Raw genomic sequence first — 18,028 nt, 5'->3', positions numbered from 1 at the left:
CTGTGTGTTGTGTCTGAACACCTCTCCTCTCTGGTGGGGGTTATAGCTGTGTGTTGTGTCTGAACACCTCTCCTCTCTGGTGGGGGTTATAGCTGTGTGTTGTGTCTGAACACCTCTACTCTCTGGTGGGGGGTATTGCTGTGTGTTGTGTCTGAACATCTCTCTGGTGGGGGTTATAGCTGTGTGTTGTGTCTGAACACCTCTCCTCTCTGGTGGGGGTTATAGCTGTGTGTTGTGTCTGAACACCTCTACTCTCTGGTGGGGGTTATAGCTGTGTGTTGTCTGAACACCTCTCTGGTCGGGGTTATAGCTGTGTGTTGTCTGAACACCTCTCCTCTCTGGTGGGGGTTATAGCTGTGTGTTGTGTCTGAACACCTCTACTCTCTGGTGGGGGTTATAGCTGTGTGTTGTCTGAACACCTCTCCTCTCTGGTGGGGGTTATAGCTGTGTGTTGTCTGAACACCTCTCTGGTGGGGGTTATAGCTGTGTGTTGTGTCTGAACACCTCTCTGGTGGGGGTTATAGCTGTGTGTTGTCTGAACTCCTCTCTGGTGGGGGTTATAGCTTTGTGTTGTGTCTGAACTCCTCTACTCTCTGGTGGGGGTTATAGCTGTGTGTTGTCTGAACACCTCTCCTCTCTGGTGGGGGTTATAGCTGTGTGTTGTCTGAACACCTCTCCTCTCTGGTGGGGGTTATAGCTGTGTGTTGTGTCTGAACTCCTCTCCTCTCTGGTGGGGGTTATAGCTGTGTGTTGTGTCTGAACACCTCTCCTCTCTGGTGGGGGTTATAGCTGTGTGTTGTGTCTGAACTCCTCTCTGGTGGGGGTTATAGCTGTGTGTTGTGTCTGAACTCCTCTCCTCTCTGGTGGGGGTTATAGCTGTGTGTTGTGTCTGAACACCTCTCCTCTCTGGTGGGGGTTATAGCTGTGTGTTGTGTCTGAACACCTCTCCTCTCTGGTGGGGGTTATAGCTGTGTGTTGTGTCTGAACTCCTCTCCTCTCTGGTGGGGGTTATAGCTGTGTGTTGTGTCTGAACACCTCTACTCTCTGGTGGGGGTTATAGCTGTGTGTTGTGTCTGAACACCTCTCCTCTCTGGTGGGGGTTATAGCTGTGTGTTGTCTGAACACCTCTCTGGTGGGGGTTATAGCTGTGTATTGTGTCTGTACTCCTCTCTGGTGGGGGTTATAGCTGTGTGTTGTCTGAACACCTCTCCTCTCTGTTGGGGGTTATAGCTGTGTATTGTGTCTGAACTCCTCTCTGTTGGGGGTTATAGCTGTGTATTGTGTCTGAACTCCTCTCTGGTGGGGGTTATAGCTGTGTATTGTGTCTGAACACCTCTCCTCTCTGTTGGGGGTTATAGCTGTGTGTTGTGTCTGAACTCCTCTCCTCTCTGGTGGGGGTTATAGCTGTGTGTTGTGTCTGAACTCCTCTCTGGTGGGGGTTATAGCTGTGTGTTGTGTCTGAACTCCTCTCCTCTCTGGTGGAGGTTATAGCTGTGTGTTGTCTGAACTCCTCTCTGGTGGGGGTTATAGCTGTGTGTTGTGTCTGAACACCTCTCCTCTCTGGTGGGGGTTATAGCTGTGTATTGTGTCTGAACTCCTCTCTGGTGGGGGTTATAGCTGTGTGTTGTGTCTGAACTCCTCTCCTCTCTGGTGGAGGTTATAGCTGTGTGTTGTCTGAACTCCTCTCTGGTGGGGGTTATAGCTGTGTGTTGTGTCTGTACTCCTCTCTGGTGGAGGTTATAGCTGTGTGTTGTGTCTGAACTCCTCTCCTCTCTGGTGGAGGTTATAGCTGTGTGTTGTGTCTGAACTCCTCTCTGGTGGGGGTTATAGCTGTGTGTTGTGTCTGAACTCCTCTCTGGTGGAGGTTATAGCTGTGTGTTGTGTCTGAACTCCTCTCTGGTGGGGGTTATAGCTGTGTGTTGTGTCTGAACTCCTCTCTGGTGGAGGTTATAGCTGTGTGTTGTGTCTGAACTCCTCTCCTCTCTGGTGGGGGTTATAGCTGTGTGTTGTGTCTGAACTCCTCTCTGGTGGGGGTTATAGCTGTGTATTGTGTCTGAACTCCTCTCCTCTCTGTTGGGGGTTATAGCTGTGTGTTGTGTCTGAACTCCTCTCCTCTCTGGTGGAGGTTATAGCTGTGTGTTGTGTCTGAACTCCTCTCTGGTGGGGGTTATAGCTGTGTGTTGTGTCTGAACTCCTCTCTGGTGGAGGTTATAGCTGTGTGTTGTGTCTGAACTCCTCTCCTCTCTGGTGGGGATTATAGCTGTGTGTTGTGTTTGTCGTTCTATTGATTATTGATCTTTGCCTGTTTGATCCCCAGATGACGATGTCGACGTGAACGACCTGCAGGATGAAGATCTGGACCTGTACTTAAACCAGCTGGTGAACCCTGCCATGCAGAGAGGACGGGTGGAGGGACAGGAGATACCTGATGCTGTAAGGCAACCTCTCTCTCTTCCTGCTTTCTAATCCTCTCTCTCTTCCTGCTTTCTAATCCTCTCTCTCTTCCTGCTTTCTAATCCTCTCTCTCTTCCTGCTTTCTAATCCTCTCTCTCTTCCTGCTTTCTAATCCTCTCTCTTCCTGCTTTCTAATCCTCTCTCTCTTCCTGCTTTCTAATCCTCTCTCTCTTCCTGCTTTCTAATCCTCTCTCTCTTCCTGCTTTCTAATCCTCTCTCTCTTCCTGCTTTCTAATCCTCTCTCTCTTCCTGCTTTCTAATCCTCTCTCTCTTCCTGCTTTCTAATCCTCTCTCTCTTCCTGCTTTCTAATCCACTCTCTCTTCCTGCTTTCTAATCCTCTCTCTCTTCCTGCTTTCTAATCCTCTCTCTCTTCCTGCTTTCTAATCCTCTCTCTCTTCCTGCTTTCTAATCCTCTCTCTCTTCCTGCTTTCTAATCCTCTCTCTCTTCCTGCTTTCTAATCCTCTCTCTCTTCCTGCTTTCTAATCCTCTCTCTCTTCCTGCTTTCTAATCCACTCTCTCTTCCTGCTTTCTAATCCTCTCTCTCTTCCTGCTTTCTAATCCTCTCTCTCTTCCTGCTTTCTAATCCTCTCTCTCTTCCTGCTTTCTAATCCTCTCTCTCTTCCTGCTTTCTAATCCTCTCTCTTCCTGCTTTCTAATCCTCTCTCTCTTCCTGCTTTCTAATCCTCTCTCTCTTCCTGCTTTCTAATCCTCTCTCTCTTCCTGCTTTCTAATCCTCTCTCTCTTCCTGCTTTCTAATCCTCTCTCTCTTCCTGCTTTCTAATCCACTCTCTCTTCCTGCTTTCTAATCCACTCTCTCTTCCTGCTTTCTAATCCACTCTCTCTTCCTGCTTTCTAATCCTCTCTCTCTTCCTGCTTTCTAATCCTCTCTCTCTTCCTGCTTTCTAATCCTCTCTCTCTTCCTGCTTTCTAATCCTCTCTCTCTTCCTGCTTTCTAATCCACTCTCTCTTCCTGCTTTCTAATCCACTCTCTCTTCCTGCTTTCTAATCCACTCTCTCTTCCTGCTTTCTAATCCTCTCTCTCTTCCTGCTTTCTAATCCTCTCTCTCTTCCTGCTTTCTAATCCTCTCTCTCTTCCTGCTTTCTAATCCTCTCTCTCTTCCTGCTTTCTAATCCTCTCTCTTCCTGCTTTCTAATCCTCTCTCTCTCTTCCTGCTTTCTAATCCTCTCTCTCTCTTCCTGCTTTCTAATCCTCTCTCTCTCTTCCTGCTTTCTAATCCTCTCTCTCTCTTCCTGCTTTCTAATCCTCTCTCTCTCTTCCTGCTTTCTAATCCTCTCTCTCTTCCTGCTTTCTAATCCTCTCTCTTCCTGCTTTCTAATCCTCTCTCTCTTCCTGCTTTCTAATCCTCTCTTCCTGCTTTCTAATCCTCTCTCGTCTCGATACATCTATTTATTTTTATATTTGTCTGTTTCTTCATTAATGATAATATTGTATTGATTTTCAGAACCAGCCAGCCAACCAAGACTATTCATCTCAGCCCGGTTCTACAGAACCACAGAAGAACAGATACCAGTTCCTGGATGACTATGATCAGGTGGATACAACTCCTCCATGACACTATTACTTTACAGTCGGGCAGGCAGGCAGCCGGGCAGGCAGCCGGGCAGGCAGCCGGGCAGGCAGCCGGGCAGGCAGCCGGACAACTCCTCCATGACACTATTACTTTTATTACTTTACAGACGGACAGGCAGTCGGGCGGACAGGCACTCGGGCAGGCAGGCAGTCGGGCGGGCGGGCGGGCAGGCAGTCGCACAGGCGGGCAGGCAGTCGGACAGGCAGGCAGACTGTGTCTCCCATTTAGCATCGACTAATCAGCCAGTTACAGACTTATTTTCAGCCGGTAACGTTTTCCACCTCATATTAACTGAGATACTGGGGCTTGTCAGACGAGACCAAAGTCACTCACTTTATCCTCACTGTCAGTCAGTCTAGCTTCCCGAATCGCATTGCTGACAGAGCTGTTCATTTTGGCTTTTTTTGTGATTATCTGCAGATAAATGATAACATTTGATGTAGATGGTGAATCATCACTGCAGGACAGTAGGTAGTGGAGAGCCTTATTCTGGTCCCTATATGGAGAGCCTTATTCTGGTCCCTATATGGAGAGCCTTATTCTGGTCCCTATATGGAGAGCCTTATTCTGGTCCCTATATGGAGAGCCTTATTCTGGTCCCTATGTGGAGAGCCTTATTCTGGTCCCTATGTGGAGAGCCTTATTCTGGTCCCTATGTGGAGAGCCTTATTCTGGTCCCTATGTGGAGAGCCTTATTCTGGTCCCTATGTGGAGAGCCTTATTCTGGTCCCTATGTGGAGAGCCTTATTCTGGTCCCTATGTGGAGAGCCTTATTCTGGTCCCTATGTGGAGAGCCTTATTCTGGTCCCTATGTGGAGAGCCTTATTCTGGTCCCTATGTGGAGAGCCTTATTCTGGTCCCTATGTGGAGAGCCTTATTCTGGTCCCTATGTGGAGAGCCTTATTCTGGTCCCTATGTGGAGAGCCTTATTCTGGTCCCTATGTGGAGAGCCTTATTCTGGTCCCTATGTGGAGAGCCTTATTCTGGTCCCTATATGGAGAGCCTTATTCTGGTCCGTATATGGAGAGCCTTATTCTGGTCCCTATATGGAGAGCCTTATTCTGGTCCCTATGTGGAGAGCCTTATTCTGGTCCCTATGTGGAGAGCCTTATTCTGGTCCCTATATGGAGAGCCTTATTCTGGTCCCTATATGGAGAGCCTTATTCTGGTCCCTATGTGGAGAGCCTTATTCTGGTCCCTATGTGGAGAGCCTTATTCTGGTCCGTATATGGAGAGCCTTATTCTGGTCCCTATATGGAGAGCCTTATTCTGGTCCCTATATGGAGAGCCTTATTCTGGTCCCTATATGGAGAGCCTTATACTGGTCCCTATGTGGAGAGCCTTATTCTGGTCCCTATGTGGAGAGCCTTATTCTGGTCCCTATGTGGAGAGCCTTATTCTGGTCCCTATATGGAGAGCCTTATTCTGGTCCGTATATGGAGAGCCTTATTCTGGTCCCTATATGGAGAGCCTTATTCTGGTCCCTATATGGAGAGCCTTATTCTGGTCCCTATATGGAGAGCCTTATACTGGTCCCTATGTGGAGAGCCTTATTCTGGTCCCTATGTGGAGAGCCTTATTCTGGTCCCTATGTGGAGAGCCTTATTCTGGTCCCTATGTGGAGAGCCTTATTCTGGTCCCTATGTGGAGAGCCTTATTCTGGTCCCTATGTGGAGAGCCTTATTCTGGTCCCTATGTGGAGAGCCTTATTCTGGTCCCTATGTGGAGAGCCTTATTCTGGTCCCTATGTGGAGAGCCTTATTCTGGTCCCTATGTGGAGAGCCTTATTCTGGTCCCTATGTGGAGAGCCTTATTCTGGTCCCTATGTGGAGAGCCTTATTCTGGTCCCTATGTGGAGAGCCTTATTCTGGTCCCTATGTGGAGAGCCTTATTCTGGTCCCTATGTGGAGAGCCTTATTCTGGTCCCTATGTGGAGAGCCTTATTCTGGTCCCTATGTGGAGAGCCTTATTCTGGTCCCTATGTGGAGAGCCTTATTCTGGTCCCTATGTGGAGAGCCTTATTCTGGTCCCTATGTGGAGAGCCTTATTCTGGTCCCTATGTGGAGAGCCTTATTCTGGTCCCTATGTGGAGAGCCTTATTCTGGTCCCTATGTGGAGAGCCTTATTCTGGTCCCTATGTGGAGAGCCTTATTCTGGTCCCTATGTGGAGAGCCTTATTCTGGTCCCTATGTGGAGAGCCTTATTCTGGTCCCTATGTGGAGAGCCTTATTCTGGTCCCTATGTGGAGAGCCTTATTCTGGTCCCTATGTGGAGAGCCTTATTCTGGTCCCTATGTGGAGAGCCTTATTCTGGTCCCTATGTGGAGAGCCTTATTCTGGTCCCTATGTGGAGAGCCTTATTCTGGTCCCTATGTGGAGAGCCTTATTCTGGTCCCTATGTGGAGAGCCTTATTCTGGTCCCTATGTGGAGAGCCTTATTCTGGTCCCTATGTGGAGAGCCTTATTCTGGTCCCTATGTGGAGAGCCTTATTCTGGTCCCTATGTGGAGAGCCTTATTCTGGTCCCTATGTGGAGAGCCTTATTCTGGTCCCTATGTGGAGAGCCTTATTCTGGTCCCTATGTGGAGAGCCTTATTCTGGTCCCTATGTGGAGAGCCTTATTCTGGTCCCTATGTGGAGAGCCTTATTCTGGTCCCTATGTGGAGAGCCTTATTCTGGTCCCTATGTGGAGAGCCTTATTCTGGTCCCTATGTGGAGAGCCTTATTCTGGTCCCTATGTGGAGAGCCTTATTCTGGTCCCTATGTGGAGAGCCTTATTCTGGTCCCTATGTGGAGAGCCTTATTCTGGTCCCTATGTGGAGAGCCTTATTCTGGTCCCTATGTGGAGAGCCTTATTCTGGTCCCTATGTGGAGAGCCTTATTCTGGTCCCTATGTGGAGAGCCTTATTCTGGTCCCTATGTGGAGAGCCTTATTCTGGTCCCTATGTGGAGAGCCTTATTCTGGTCCCTATGTGGAGAGCCTTATTCTGGTCCCTATGTGGAGAGCCTTATTCTGGTCCCTATGTGGAGAGCCTTATTCTGGTCCCTATGTGGAGAGCCTTATTCTGGTCCCTATGTGGAGAGCCTTATTCTGGTCCCTATGTGGAGAGCCTTATTCTGGTCCCTATGTGGAGAGCCTTATTCTGGTCCCTATGTGGAGAGCCTTATTCTGGTCCCTATGTGGAGAGCCTTATTCTGGTCCCTATGTGGAGAGCCTTATTCTGGTCCCTATGTGGAGAGCCTTATTCTGGTCCCTATGTGGAGAGCCTTATTCTGGTCCCTATGTGGAGAGCCTTATTCTGGTCCCTATGTGGAGAGCCTTATTCTGGTCCCTATGTGGAGAGCCTTATTCTGGTCCCTATGTGGAGAGCCTTATTCTGGTCCCTATGTGGAGAGCCTTATTCTGGTCCCTATATGGAGAGCCTTATTCTGGTCCCTATATGGAGAGCCTTATCATTAGGGCCCTCACGGAATCCAGGCATTAAAACAGAATTCAACAATGAGTTGACCTTAGTACTGAATTAACTACATGTATTGAAAATGTATTAATTAGCCCACGTATCATTTTTGATTTATTGGGATCCCCCGTTAGCTGACAGATACTAGCTGGTCTTAGAGGTCTGACACACAACGACAGACAAATTAATTTACTATTTACATACATGTAAAAACATTAACATGTAGCGTGTGCTCATCCATCAGCTACATGTCAGTACATACAACATGTATGTCACATGGAGGAGAGGCGTCGTCCCGCGTGTCGTCGAGTTATTTGTTTTTGTGAAACCAGGTTTGCTGTTCACTTGCGATAGAAGATGGGAGTTCCATGCACTCATGGCTCTGTATAATACTGTATGTTTCCTTGAATTTGTTCTGGCCCTGGGGGGACTGTGAAAAGACCCCTGGTGGCATGTCTGCTGGGGGGACTGTGAAAAGACCCCTGGTGGCATGTCTGCTGGGGGGACTGTGAAAAGACCCCTGGTGGCATGTCTGCTGGGGGGACTGTGAAAAGACCCCTGGTGGCATGTCTGCTGGGGGGACTGTGAAAAGACCCCTGGTGGCATGTCTGCTGGGGGGACTGTGAAAAGACCCCTGGTGGCATGTCTGCTGGGGGGACTGTGAAAAGACCCCTGGTGGCATGTCTGCTGGGGGGACTGTGAAAAGACCCCTGGTGGCATGTCTGCTGGGGGGACTGTGAAAAGACCCCTGGTGGCATGTCTGCTGGGGGGACTGTGAAAAGACCCCTGGTGGCATGTCTGCTGGGGGGACTGTGAAAAGACCCCTGGTGGCATGTCTGCTGGGGGGGTATGTGTGTTAGTCAGATCTGTGTGTAAGTTGACTATGCTAACAATTTGGAATTTTCAACACATTAATGCTTATTATAAAAACAAGAAGTGAACGTCACTTTCCTCAACTCTTAGCCAGTTTATTACTGGCCACCCATTCCAAAACAGATTGTAGCTTTTTGTTAAGGGTTTCAGTGACTTCATTAGCTGCATTTATGGTTGAATCATCAGCCTGCTTTGTTTAATGCCAGTGGCAGGTCATTGGTAAAAATAGACAAGAGTAGAGGGCCTTGTGTACCGAAGGGCAGCTCTCCACACTGTTTTACTTTAGAGAAGCTTCCAGTAAAGAAAGCCATATTGTGGATTCAGAGCTGGGGTTGAAAAGTGAAAACACAAGTTTCCCCCACCAACAGGTTATGGTCAATATCAAAGAAGATGGATTAAATGTTAGTTTTAATGTTCTTAATCCTGATCATATTTTCATATTTTCAAAACAACTAAGAGACTAAGAGCAGCTCTGTCAGCCTATGGAGACTAAGAGCAGCTCTGTCAGCCTATGGAGACTAAGAGCAGCTCTGTCAGCCTATGGAGACTAAGAGCAGCTCTGTCAGCCTATGGAGACTAAGAGCAGCTCTGTCAGCCTATGGAGACTAAGAGCAGCTCTGTCAGCCTATGGAGACTAAGAGCAGCTCTGTCAGCCTATGGAGACTAAGAGCAGCTCTGTCAGCCTATGGAGACTAAGAGCAGCTCTGTCAGCCTATGGAGACTAAGAGCAGCTCTGTCAGCCTATGGAGACTAAGAGCAGCTCTGTCAGCCTATGGAGACTAAGAGCAGCTCTGTCAGCCTATGGAGACTAAGAGCAGCTCTGTCAGCCTATGGAGACTAAGAGCAGCTCTGTCAGCCTATGGAGACTAAGAGCAGCTCTGTCAGCCTATGGAGACTAAGAGCAGCTCTGTCAGCCTATGGAGACTAAGAGCAGCTCTGTCAGCCTATGGAGACTAAGAGCAGCTCTGTCAGCCTATGGAGACTAAGAGCAGCTCTGTCAGCCTATGGAGACTAAGAGCAGCTCTGTCAGCCTATGGAGACTAAGAGCAGCTCTGTCAGCCTATGGAGACTAAGAGCAGCTCTGTCAGCCTATGGAGACTAAGAGCAGCTCTGTCAGCCTATGGAGACTAAGAGCAGCTCTGTCAGCCTATGGAGACTAAGAGCAGCTCTGTCAGCCTATGGAGACTAAGAGCAGCTCTGTCAGCCTATGGAGACTAAGAGCAGCTCTGTCAGCCTATGGAGACTAAGAGCAGCTCTGTCAGCCTATGGAGACTAAGAGCAGCTCTGTCAGCCTATGGAGACTAAGAGCAGCTCTGTCAGCCTATGGAGACTAAGAGCAGCTCTGTCAGCCTATGGAGACTAAGAGCAGCTCTGTCAGCCTATGGATCTTGTTCACAACTAGTATTCTTTATTCATCTTCCTGTACAAACTAAACAGTATATTAGTATTCTATTTCAGCCTGGTTTCACTAAGATTGGATTGTTTGTCCTGTCATGAGGGTTTCCAGATGCCTGACGTACGGCTGGCTGCTACAGGGATGGACTCGTGTCCCGGCAGTGATGAGGAGGACACTGAGGATGAGCTGGAGGCAGCTAGGAGACACACTTCTACCAGACACAGACTCCTGCTGTCCAGCACCTCCCGACAGCTGGTATGATAATGTCTCTGTCCCTGTCTGTCTGTTTCTCTATCTCACTGCTTCTGGTTGACCTTTGTGGTTTTCAGTAGAAAACACAAAGCTGAACAACGTTACAAACAGAATGTACGAATCATTTTCAACCAAATCAGTATTTGATAAGTTGATGTAGCGTTTGGTTTTCAAAATGTTTTCTCCCAAATTGTCCTACTGAACACAGCCCTGTTTTAGCCTGTCAGACCAGAGGTCATTATGTCTGTCTGGGTTAGGTGGGGGAGAGCTACCGTCCCAGCTTCAGACCTGGGCTGGAGGGAGGCAGCTCTGACGAAGAAGTTTACTCTGGTCGTAACCCTCTACCTGGGTTAGAACACAGATACTCTGCAGAGGGCCAAGTCATCAACACTGTAACAGGTAACATACACTGAACAAAAATAGAAAGTGTTGGTCCCGTGTTTCATGAGCTGAAATAAAAGATCCCAGAAATGTCCATACGCACAATAAGCTTATTTCTCTCTAATTCTGTGCACACATTTGTTGACATCTCTGTTAGTGAGCATCTCTCCTTTACCAAGATAATCCATCCACCTGACAGGTGTGGCATATCAATAATCTGATTAAACATCATGACCATTACACCTTGCGCTGGGGACAATAAAAGGCCACTATAAAATGTGCAGTGTTCTCACCCAACACAATGCCACAGATTTCTCAAATTTTGAGGAAGGTTACAATTGGCATGCTGACTGCAGAAATCTTCACGAGCTGTTGCCGAATAATTGAAAGTTCATTTCTCTATCATAAGCTGCATCTAATGCCATTTTAGAGAATTTGACTGTTTGTCCAACTTGCCTCATAACCTCAGACAGCGTGTATGGCGTTGTGTGGGTGAGCGGTTTGCTGATGTCAACGTTGTGAACAGAGTGCCCCATGGTGGGGTTATGGTATGGGCAGGCATAAACTACGGACAACAAACACCAATTGCATTTTATCGATGGCAATTTGAATGCACAGAGATACCGTGATGAGATCCCGAGGTCCGTTGTCGTGCCATTCATCCTCCTCCATCACCTCATGTTTCAGCATAATGAATGAACAGAGATACCGTGATGAGATCCTGAGGTCCGTTGTCGTGCCATTCATCCTCCTCCATCACCTCATGTTTCAGCATAATGTCACAAGGATCTGAACGTAGTTCCTGGAAGCTGAAAATGTCCCAGTTATTCCATGGTGTGGATACTCACCAGACATGTCACCCATTGTTGTTTGGGATGTTCTGTATCGACGTGTACGACAGCGTGTTCCAGTTCCCGGCAAAATATCCACCGACTTCGCACAGCCGTTGAAGAATGAATGGGACAATGTTCCACAGGCCACGGTCAGCAGCCTGGTCGGTCAGCAGCCTGGTCGGTCAGCAGCCTGGTCGGTCAGCAGCCTGATCAGCCTGATCTGTCAGCAGCCTGGTCGACTCTGTGAAGGAGATGTCTCGCTGCATGAGGTGGTCCCACCAGATACTGACTGGTTTCCTGGTCCACGCCCCTACCTTTTCTATTTTTAAGGTGTCTGACCAACAGATTAGATAGATTAGGGCCTAATGAATTTATTTAAATTGACTGATTTCCTTATATGAACGTGTCGACCTCTGAGTGGATGTTGGTAACCGGTCATCTGTCCTTCGCCAGGAGGAGGAGGAGACGGAAGCAGTGGGAGTGAGGAGGGAGGGAACGATGGCGTGTCCACTCTACCCTCCTCCTCCTCGGCCCAGACCACCTACGATGTGCTGCGGGGGCTGGGGATCCTGGGGGCCAGCGTGCCGGGAGAGAATGCCCAGGACCCTCACACTCTACTGGGGCTGAGCCGGGGCAGCCTGATGGGGGACCGTGTGGGGCCGGTGGGGACTGGAGAGACCAGCGCCGGGCCCCAGAGGATGTCCCCTGTCAACTGGAGTATGGCCTTAGACAGACAGGAGGCGCTGGTGAGTCTTCTGTTGGCCTTTTTCCATTACAACACCAGTGTGGACCTAGACTGTGTACATGGCAGGAGTTGTACCTAAGAGGCCAGGAGTTCCTCCAGGTCAGGTCACGCTGTCAGGAAAAACTCCTGGCCGCCCACTACCCCGTGTTCTGTGCTATTTACCGGCAGTGATACGGTCACCGGCAGTGATACGGTCACCGGCAGTGATACGGTCACCTGAACTGATATTGTTACATACAACAGACACTTGGATAATCTTGTCCCCTCCATTAATGTATGTGTGTGTGTGTGTGGGGGGGTTTGGTTCTGCAGGATGCCATGGACAGTACAGAGTCTACGGTGGCAGGGGAGGGTCAAGGTGTCTTGGATTCTATATATCTGAGGACTGGTGCTGGACACTGGAGACCCCAGGACATGACCTCTCACCTCCAGACCACACAGAGCAGCTTCCACCTCTCTCAGGTACACTGACAAACCATTACATGTAGGACATGCTGCCCCTCGCGGTTAACCAATACATTTAGGACATGCTGCCCCTCGGGGTTAAAGGACAATGCTGCCCCTCGGGGTTAACCAATACATTTAGGACATGCTGCCCCTCTGGGTTAACCAATACATTTAGGACATGCTGCCCCTCTGGGTTAACCAATACATTTAGGACATGCTGTCCCTCGGGGTTAAAGGACATGCTGCCCCTCGGGGTTAAACATTACATTTAGGACATGCTGCCCCTCGAGGTTAACCAATACATTTAGGACATGCTGCCCCTCTGGGTTAACCAATACATTTAGGACATGCTGTCCCTCGGGGTTAAAGGACATGCTGCCCCTCGGGGTTAAACATTACATTTAGGACATGCTGCCCCTCTGGGTTAACCAATACATTTAGGACATGCTGCCCCTCTGGGTTAACCAATACATTTAGGACATGCTGTCCCTCGGGGTTAAAGGACATGCTGCCCCTCGGGGTTAAACATTACATTTAGGACATGCTGCCCCTCGAGGTTAACCAATACATTTAGGACATGCTGCCCCTCGAGGTTAACCAATACATTTAGGACATGCTGCCCCTCTGGGTTAACCAATACATTTAGGACATGCTGTCCCTCGGGGTTAAAGGACATGCTGCCCCTCGGGGTTAAACATTACATTTAGGACATGCTGCCCCTCGAGGTTAACCAATACATTTAGGACATGCTGCCCCTCGAGGTTAACCAATACATTTAGGACATGCTGCCCCTCTGGGTTAACCAATACATTTAGGACATGCTGCCCCTCTGGGTTAACCAATACATTTAGGACATGCTGCCCCTCGGGGTTAACCAATACATTTAGGACATGCTGCCCCTCGGGGTTAAACATTACATTTAGGACATGTTGCCCCTCTGGGTTAACCAATACATTTAGGACATGCTGCCCCTCTGGGTTAACCAATACATTTAGGACATGCTGCCCCTCGGGGTTAACCAATACATTTAGGACATGCTGCCCCTCGGGGTTAAACATTACATTTAGGACATGCTGCCCCTCGAGGTTAACCAATACATTTAGGACATGCTGCCCCTCTGGGTTAACCAATACATTTAGGACATGCTGCCCCTCTGGGTTAACCAATACATTTAGGACATGCTGCCCCTCGGGGTCAACCAATACATTTAGGACATGCTGCCCCTCGGGGTTAAAGGACATGCTGCCCCTCGGGGTTAAACATTACATTTAGGACATGCTGCCCCTTGGGGTTAACCAATACATTTAGGACATGCTGCCCCTCGGGGTTAACCAATACATTTAGGACATGCTGCCCCTCGGGGTCAACCAATACATTTAGGACATGCTGCCCCTCGCGGTTAACCAATACATTTAGGACATGCTGCCCCTCGCGGTTAACCAATACATTTAGGACATGCTGCCCCTCGGGGTCAACCAATACATTTAGGACATGCTGCCCCTCGGGGTCAACCAATACATTTAGGACATGCTGCCCCTCGGGTCAACCAATACATTTAGGACATGCTGCCCCTCGGGTCAACCAATACATTTAGGACATGCTGCCCCTCGGGGTTAAAGTACATGCTGCCCCTCGGGGTTAACCAATACATTTAGGACATGCTGCCCCTCGGGTCAACCAATACATTTAGGACATGCTGCCCCTCGGGGTTAAAGGACATGCTGCCCCTCGGGGTTAACCAATAAATTTAGGACATGCTGCCCCTCGAGGTTAACCAATACATTTAGGACATGCTGCCCCTCTGGGTTAAAGGACATGCTGCCCCTCGGGGTTAACCAATACATTTAGGACATGCTGCCCCTCGGGTCAACCAATACATTTAGGACATGCTGCCCCTCGGGGTTAAAGGACATGCTGCCCCTCGAGGTTAACCAATACATTTAGGACATGCTGCCCCTCGAGGTTAACCAATACATTTAGGACATGCTGCCCCTCGGGGTTAAAGGACATGCTGCCCCTCGGGGTTAACCAATACATTTAGGACATGCTGCCCCTCGGGTCAACCAATACATTTAGGACATGCTGCCCCTCGGGGTTAAAGGACATGCTGCCCCTCGGGGTTAACCAATACATTTAGGACATGCTGCCCCTCGAGGTTAACCAATACATTTAGGACATGCTGCCCCTTGGGGTTAACCAATACATGTAGGACATGCTGCCCCTCGGGGTTAAACATTACATTTAGGACATGTTGCCCCTCGGGGTTAAACATTACATTTAGGACATGCTGCCCCTTGGGGTTAACCAATACATGTAGGACATGTTGCCCCTCGGGGTTAACCAATACATTTAGGACATGTTGCCCCTCGGGGTTAAACATTACATTTAGGACATGCTGCCCCTTGGGGTTAACCAATACATGTAGGACATGCTGCCCCTCGGGGTTAAACATTACATTTAGGACATGCTGCCCCTCGGGGTTAACCAATACATTTAGGACATGCTGCCCCTCGGGGTTAACCAATACATTTAGGACATGCTGCCCCTCGGGGTTAAACATTTCAAGAATCTCCTAGTTAAATTAAGGTAAAGGTACACAATTATACAGTGTTAGTGAGTTTTCTCCTTCTGTACCAGGTGCTTCCTTCGCTTAGTGATGAGGAGGGGAGGGGGAGGACTGCTGCCCTGGGGCCAAGAGGAGGTCCATGTGGGGACTCCTCTGCACCTCCTGGTCCTCCTGGCCTGTCAGACATGAGTCAGGGTGAGAAGGATCTCCTCTACATCTCTCTGGAAGCGAAGTACCTCTCTCAGAGCTTCCAACAGGAGGACTCCTCTCACTCTGACAGCGACTGGAACCACTGTCCTGATAACCTGGACTTCCAACCGGGTAAGTCCCAAACGGTTCCCCATGTAGTGTCCCCAGTACAAACTGCTCCCTGTGTCGTGTCCCCGGTACAAACTGCTCCCTGTGTCGTGTCCCCGGTACAAACTGCTCCCTGTGTCGTGTCCCCTGTACAAACGGCTCCCTGTGTGGTGTGTCCCGGTGCTAACGGCTCCCTGTGTGGTGTGTCCCGGTGCTAACGGCTCCCTGTGTGGTGTGTCCCGGTGCTAACGGCTCCCTGTGTGGTGTGTCCCGGCGCTAACGGCTCCCTGTGTGGTGTGTCCCGGCGCTAACGGCTCCCTGTGTGGTGTGTCCCGGTGCTAACGGCTCCCTGTGTGGTGTGTCCCGGTGCTAACGGCTCCCTGTGTGGTGCCCCGTCCCCGGTGCCAACGGCTCCCTGTGTGGTGCCCCGTCCCCGGTGCCAACGGCTCCCTGTGTGGTGCCCCGTCCCCGGTGCCAACGGCTCCCTGTGTGGTGCCCCGTCCCCGGTGCCAACGGCTCCCTGTGTGGTGCCCCGTCCCCGGTGCCAACGGCTCCCTGTGTGGTGCCCCCGGTGGGACCCCGTCAGCTGCCCCCCCGGGTGGGACCCACTGGGACTCACTCCACTGTCATCCAGTTCCTTCCTGGATCAGATGATGATGATGATGTGTAAATAAACAGCTATAATAACACCAGATTAGCATCCATCAAGTATTATGCATAATCATTGAAGAACCACGTTAATGGCGGTATAGATTTAGGTTTTTAAGGATCAACGTAAGGTGACTCTTTCGGTTAGAAGCGCTTGATTTTGCAATCGTTTACATTTTGGGGATTTGTGTGTTACATTTTGGGGATTTGTGTGTTACATTTTGGGGATTTGTGAGCCCAGGAGAAGTGTTTTCATCCCGTAACATAAGGAGACAATAAATGCTACACTGCATTTCTGAGCTCTCTATTCAACAACCGTCTGACAACTAGACCCAGGATCCTTACAGGGGTCATGATTAATATATGATGTAACAACTAGACCCAGGATCCTTACAGGGGTCATGATTAATATATGATGTAACAACTAGACCCAGGATCCTTACAGGGGTCATGATTTAATATCTGATGTAACAACTAGACCCAGGATCCTTACAGGGGTCATGATTAATATCTGATGTAACAACTAGACCCAGGATCCTTACAGGGGTCATGTTTAATATCTGATGTAACAACTAGACCCAGGATCCTTACAGGGGTCATGATTAATATATGATGTAACAACTTACACTGCTATAAATTCATGGACAGAAAATGTATGTTTTGTGTGACTTGATTTTGGACCGATCCGTCAACACACCAACCACGATACAGGGTGAAACAGGTTTTAAATCAACGGGTGAATTTGATTGAATATCGCTATGATCCAACCTCATCTTAATGACTTGAAAACAATTGTCTGATTTTATTGTTAATGACTTAACAGCTGTACCAAGTTGTCCAGCTGTAGTAAATCCTCACTGGTACCCTGGTTTATAGAACAGGGTCTCCATCAGGTCTGTGTGGTTCATTGTCCTCCCTGTGTGTGTGTCTGTGTTCTAACCTCTCACAGTGTGGTCTACCAGAACAAGGTCTGTGTGGTTCATTGTCCTCCCTGTGTGTGTGTCTGTGTTCCAGCCTCTCACAGTGTGGTCTACCAGAACGAGGAGGGGAAGTGGGTGACTGATCTGGCTTACTACTCGTCCTTTGAGAAGGAGGTGGATGGAAACCAGCTGCCGGAGGTAGCAGACCAGTTCCAGGCTGAGGACTTCGTTCCAGGCAGTAAGTAGAGGGGCTATTGTCAAACTGTTCTTTTAGCTGTACATGGAAATAGGGATTTGTGGATTGTTATTTTGGTTCTAACTAGGGGTTGGTGTTCCGCACCGTAACGTTGGATCCTGAATGCTGATTGAACGAACAGCTTTCCAAACCGTGCTCTAATGGCCTTTAAGTTCCATCTGAAAATGATCACTGTGCCTCGTCAGAATATCATGTTGCTGTCCCAAATGATCACCGTGCCTCGTCAGAATATCATGTTGCTGTCCCAAATGATCACTGTGCCTCATCAGAATATCATGTTGCTGTCCCAAATGATCACCGTGCCTCGTCAGAATATCATGTTGCTGTGCCTCGTCAGAATATCATGTTGCTGTCCCAAATGATCACCGTGCCTCGTCAGAATATCATGTTGCTGTGCCTCGTCAGAATATCATGTTGCTGTGCCTCGTCAGAATATCATGTTGCTGTCCCAAATGATCACCGTGCCTCATCAGAATATCATGTTGCTGTGCCTCGTCAGAATATCATGTTGCTGTGCCTCGTCAGAATATCATGTTGCTGTCCCAAATGATCACTGTGCCTCGTCAGAATATCATGTTGCTGTCCCAATCATCTCAACTTCCACATTATTTCCTCTCTTCCAGCCTAGCGGTTAGTTTGCTACAGCCGGGGGTTACTATCAGCCTAGCGTTTAGTTTGCTACAGCCGGGGGTTAGTATCAGCCTAGCGTTTAGTTTGGTACAGCTGGGGGTTACTATCAGCCTAGCGTTTAGTTTGGTACAGCCGGGGGGTTAATATCAGCCTAGCGTTTAGTTTGGTACAGCTGGGGGTTACTATCAGCCTAGCGTTTAGTTTGGTACAGCCGGGGGGTTACTATCAGCCTAGCGTTTAGTTTGGTACAGCCGGGGGGTTAATATCAGCCTAGCGTTTA

At 49.0% G+C, this 18,028-nt stretch overlaps 1 protein-coding gene across 10 annotated transcripts in view; it reads left to right on the top strand.

Annotated features, from left to right (window-relative positions):
- Positions 1-18,028, top strand: part of LOC149970091 (centrosomal protein of 192 kDa-like) — an 88,896-nt gene that overhangs the window by 11,565 nt on the left and 59,303 nt on the right. For 6 of the 10 annotated variants that reach the window (XM_090228598.1, XM_090228599.1, XM_090228596.1 and 3 more), the window contains exons 7-14: positions 2,318-2,433; positions 3,920-4,009; positions 9,876-10,028; positions 10,283-10,424; positions 11,693-11,985; positions 12,297-12,446; positions 15,069-15,318; positions 16,957-17,100. In XM_090228598.1, the coding sequence (XP_090084724.1) occupies positions 2,318-2,433; positions 3,920-4,009; positions 9,876-10,028; positions 10,283-10,424; positions 11,693-11,985; positions 12,297-12,446; positions 15,069-15,318; positions 16,957-17,100 (1,338 nt within the window). The remainder of the gene's footprint in view (positions 1-2,317; positions 2,434-3,919; positions 4,010-9,875; positions 10,029-10,282; positions 10,425-11,692; positions 11,986-12,296; positions 12,447-15,068; positions 15,319-16,956; positions 17,101-18,028) is intronic. The other 4 variants (XM_090228604.1, XM_090228602.1, XM_090228600.1 and 1 more) reach the window with 1 other exon arrangement.

The sequence above is a fragment of the Oncorhynchus mykiss genome, unplaced genomic scaffold (genome assembly GCF_057628025.1).
Source record: "Oncorhynchus mykiss isolate SJ-2025 unplaced genomic scaffold, ASM5762802v1 scaffold93, whole genome shotgun sequence".
Taxonomy (NCBI): Eukaryota; Metazoa; Chordata; class Actinopteri; order Salmoniformes; family Salmonidae; genus Oncorhynchus; species Oncorhynchus mykiss.
This window is presented reverse-complemented; position numbering and strand designations above follow the sequence as displayed.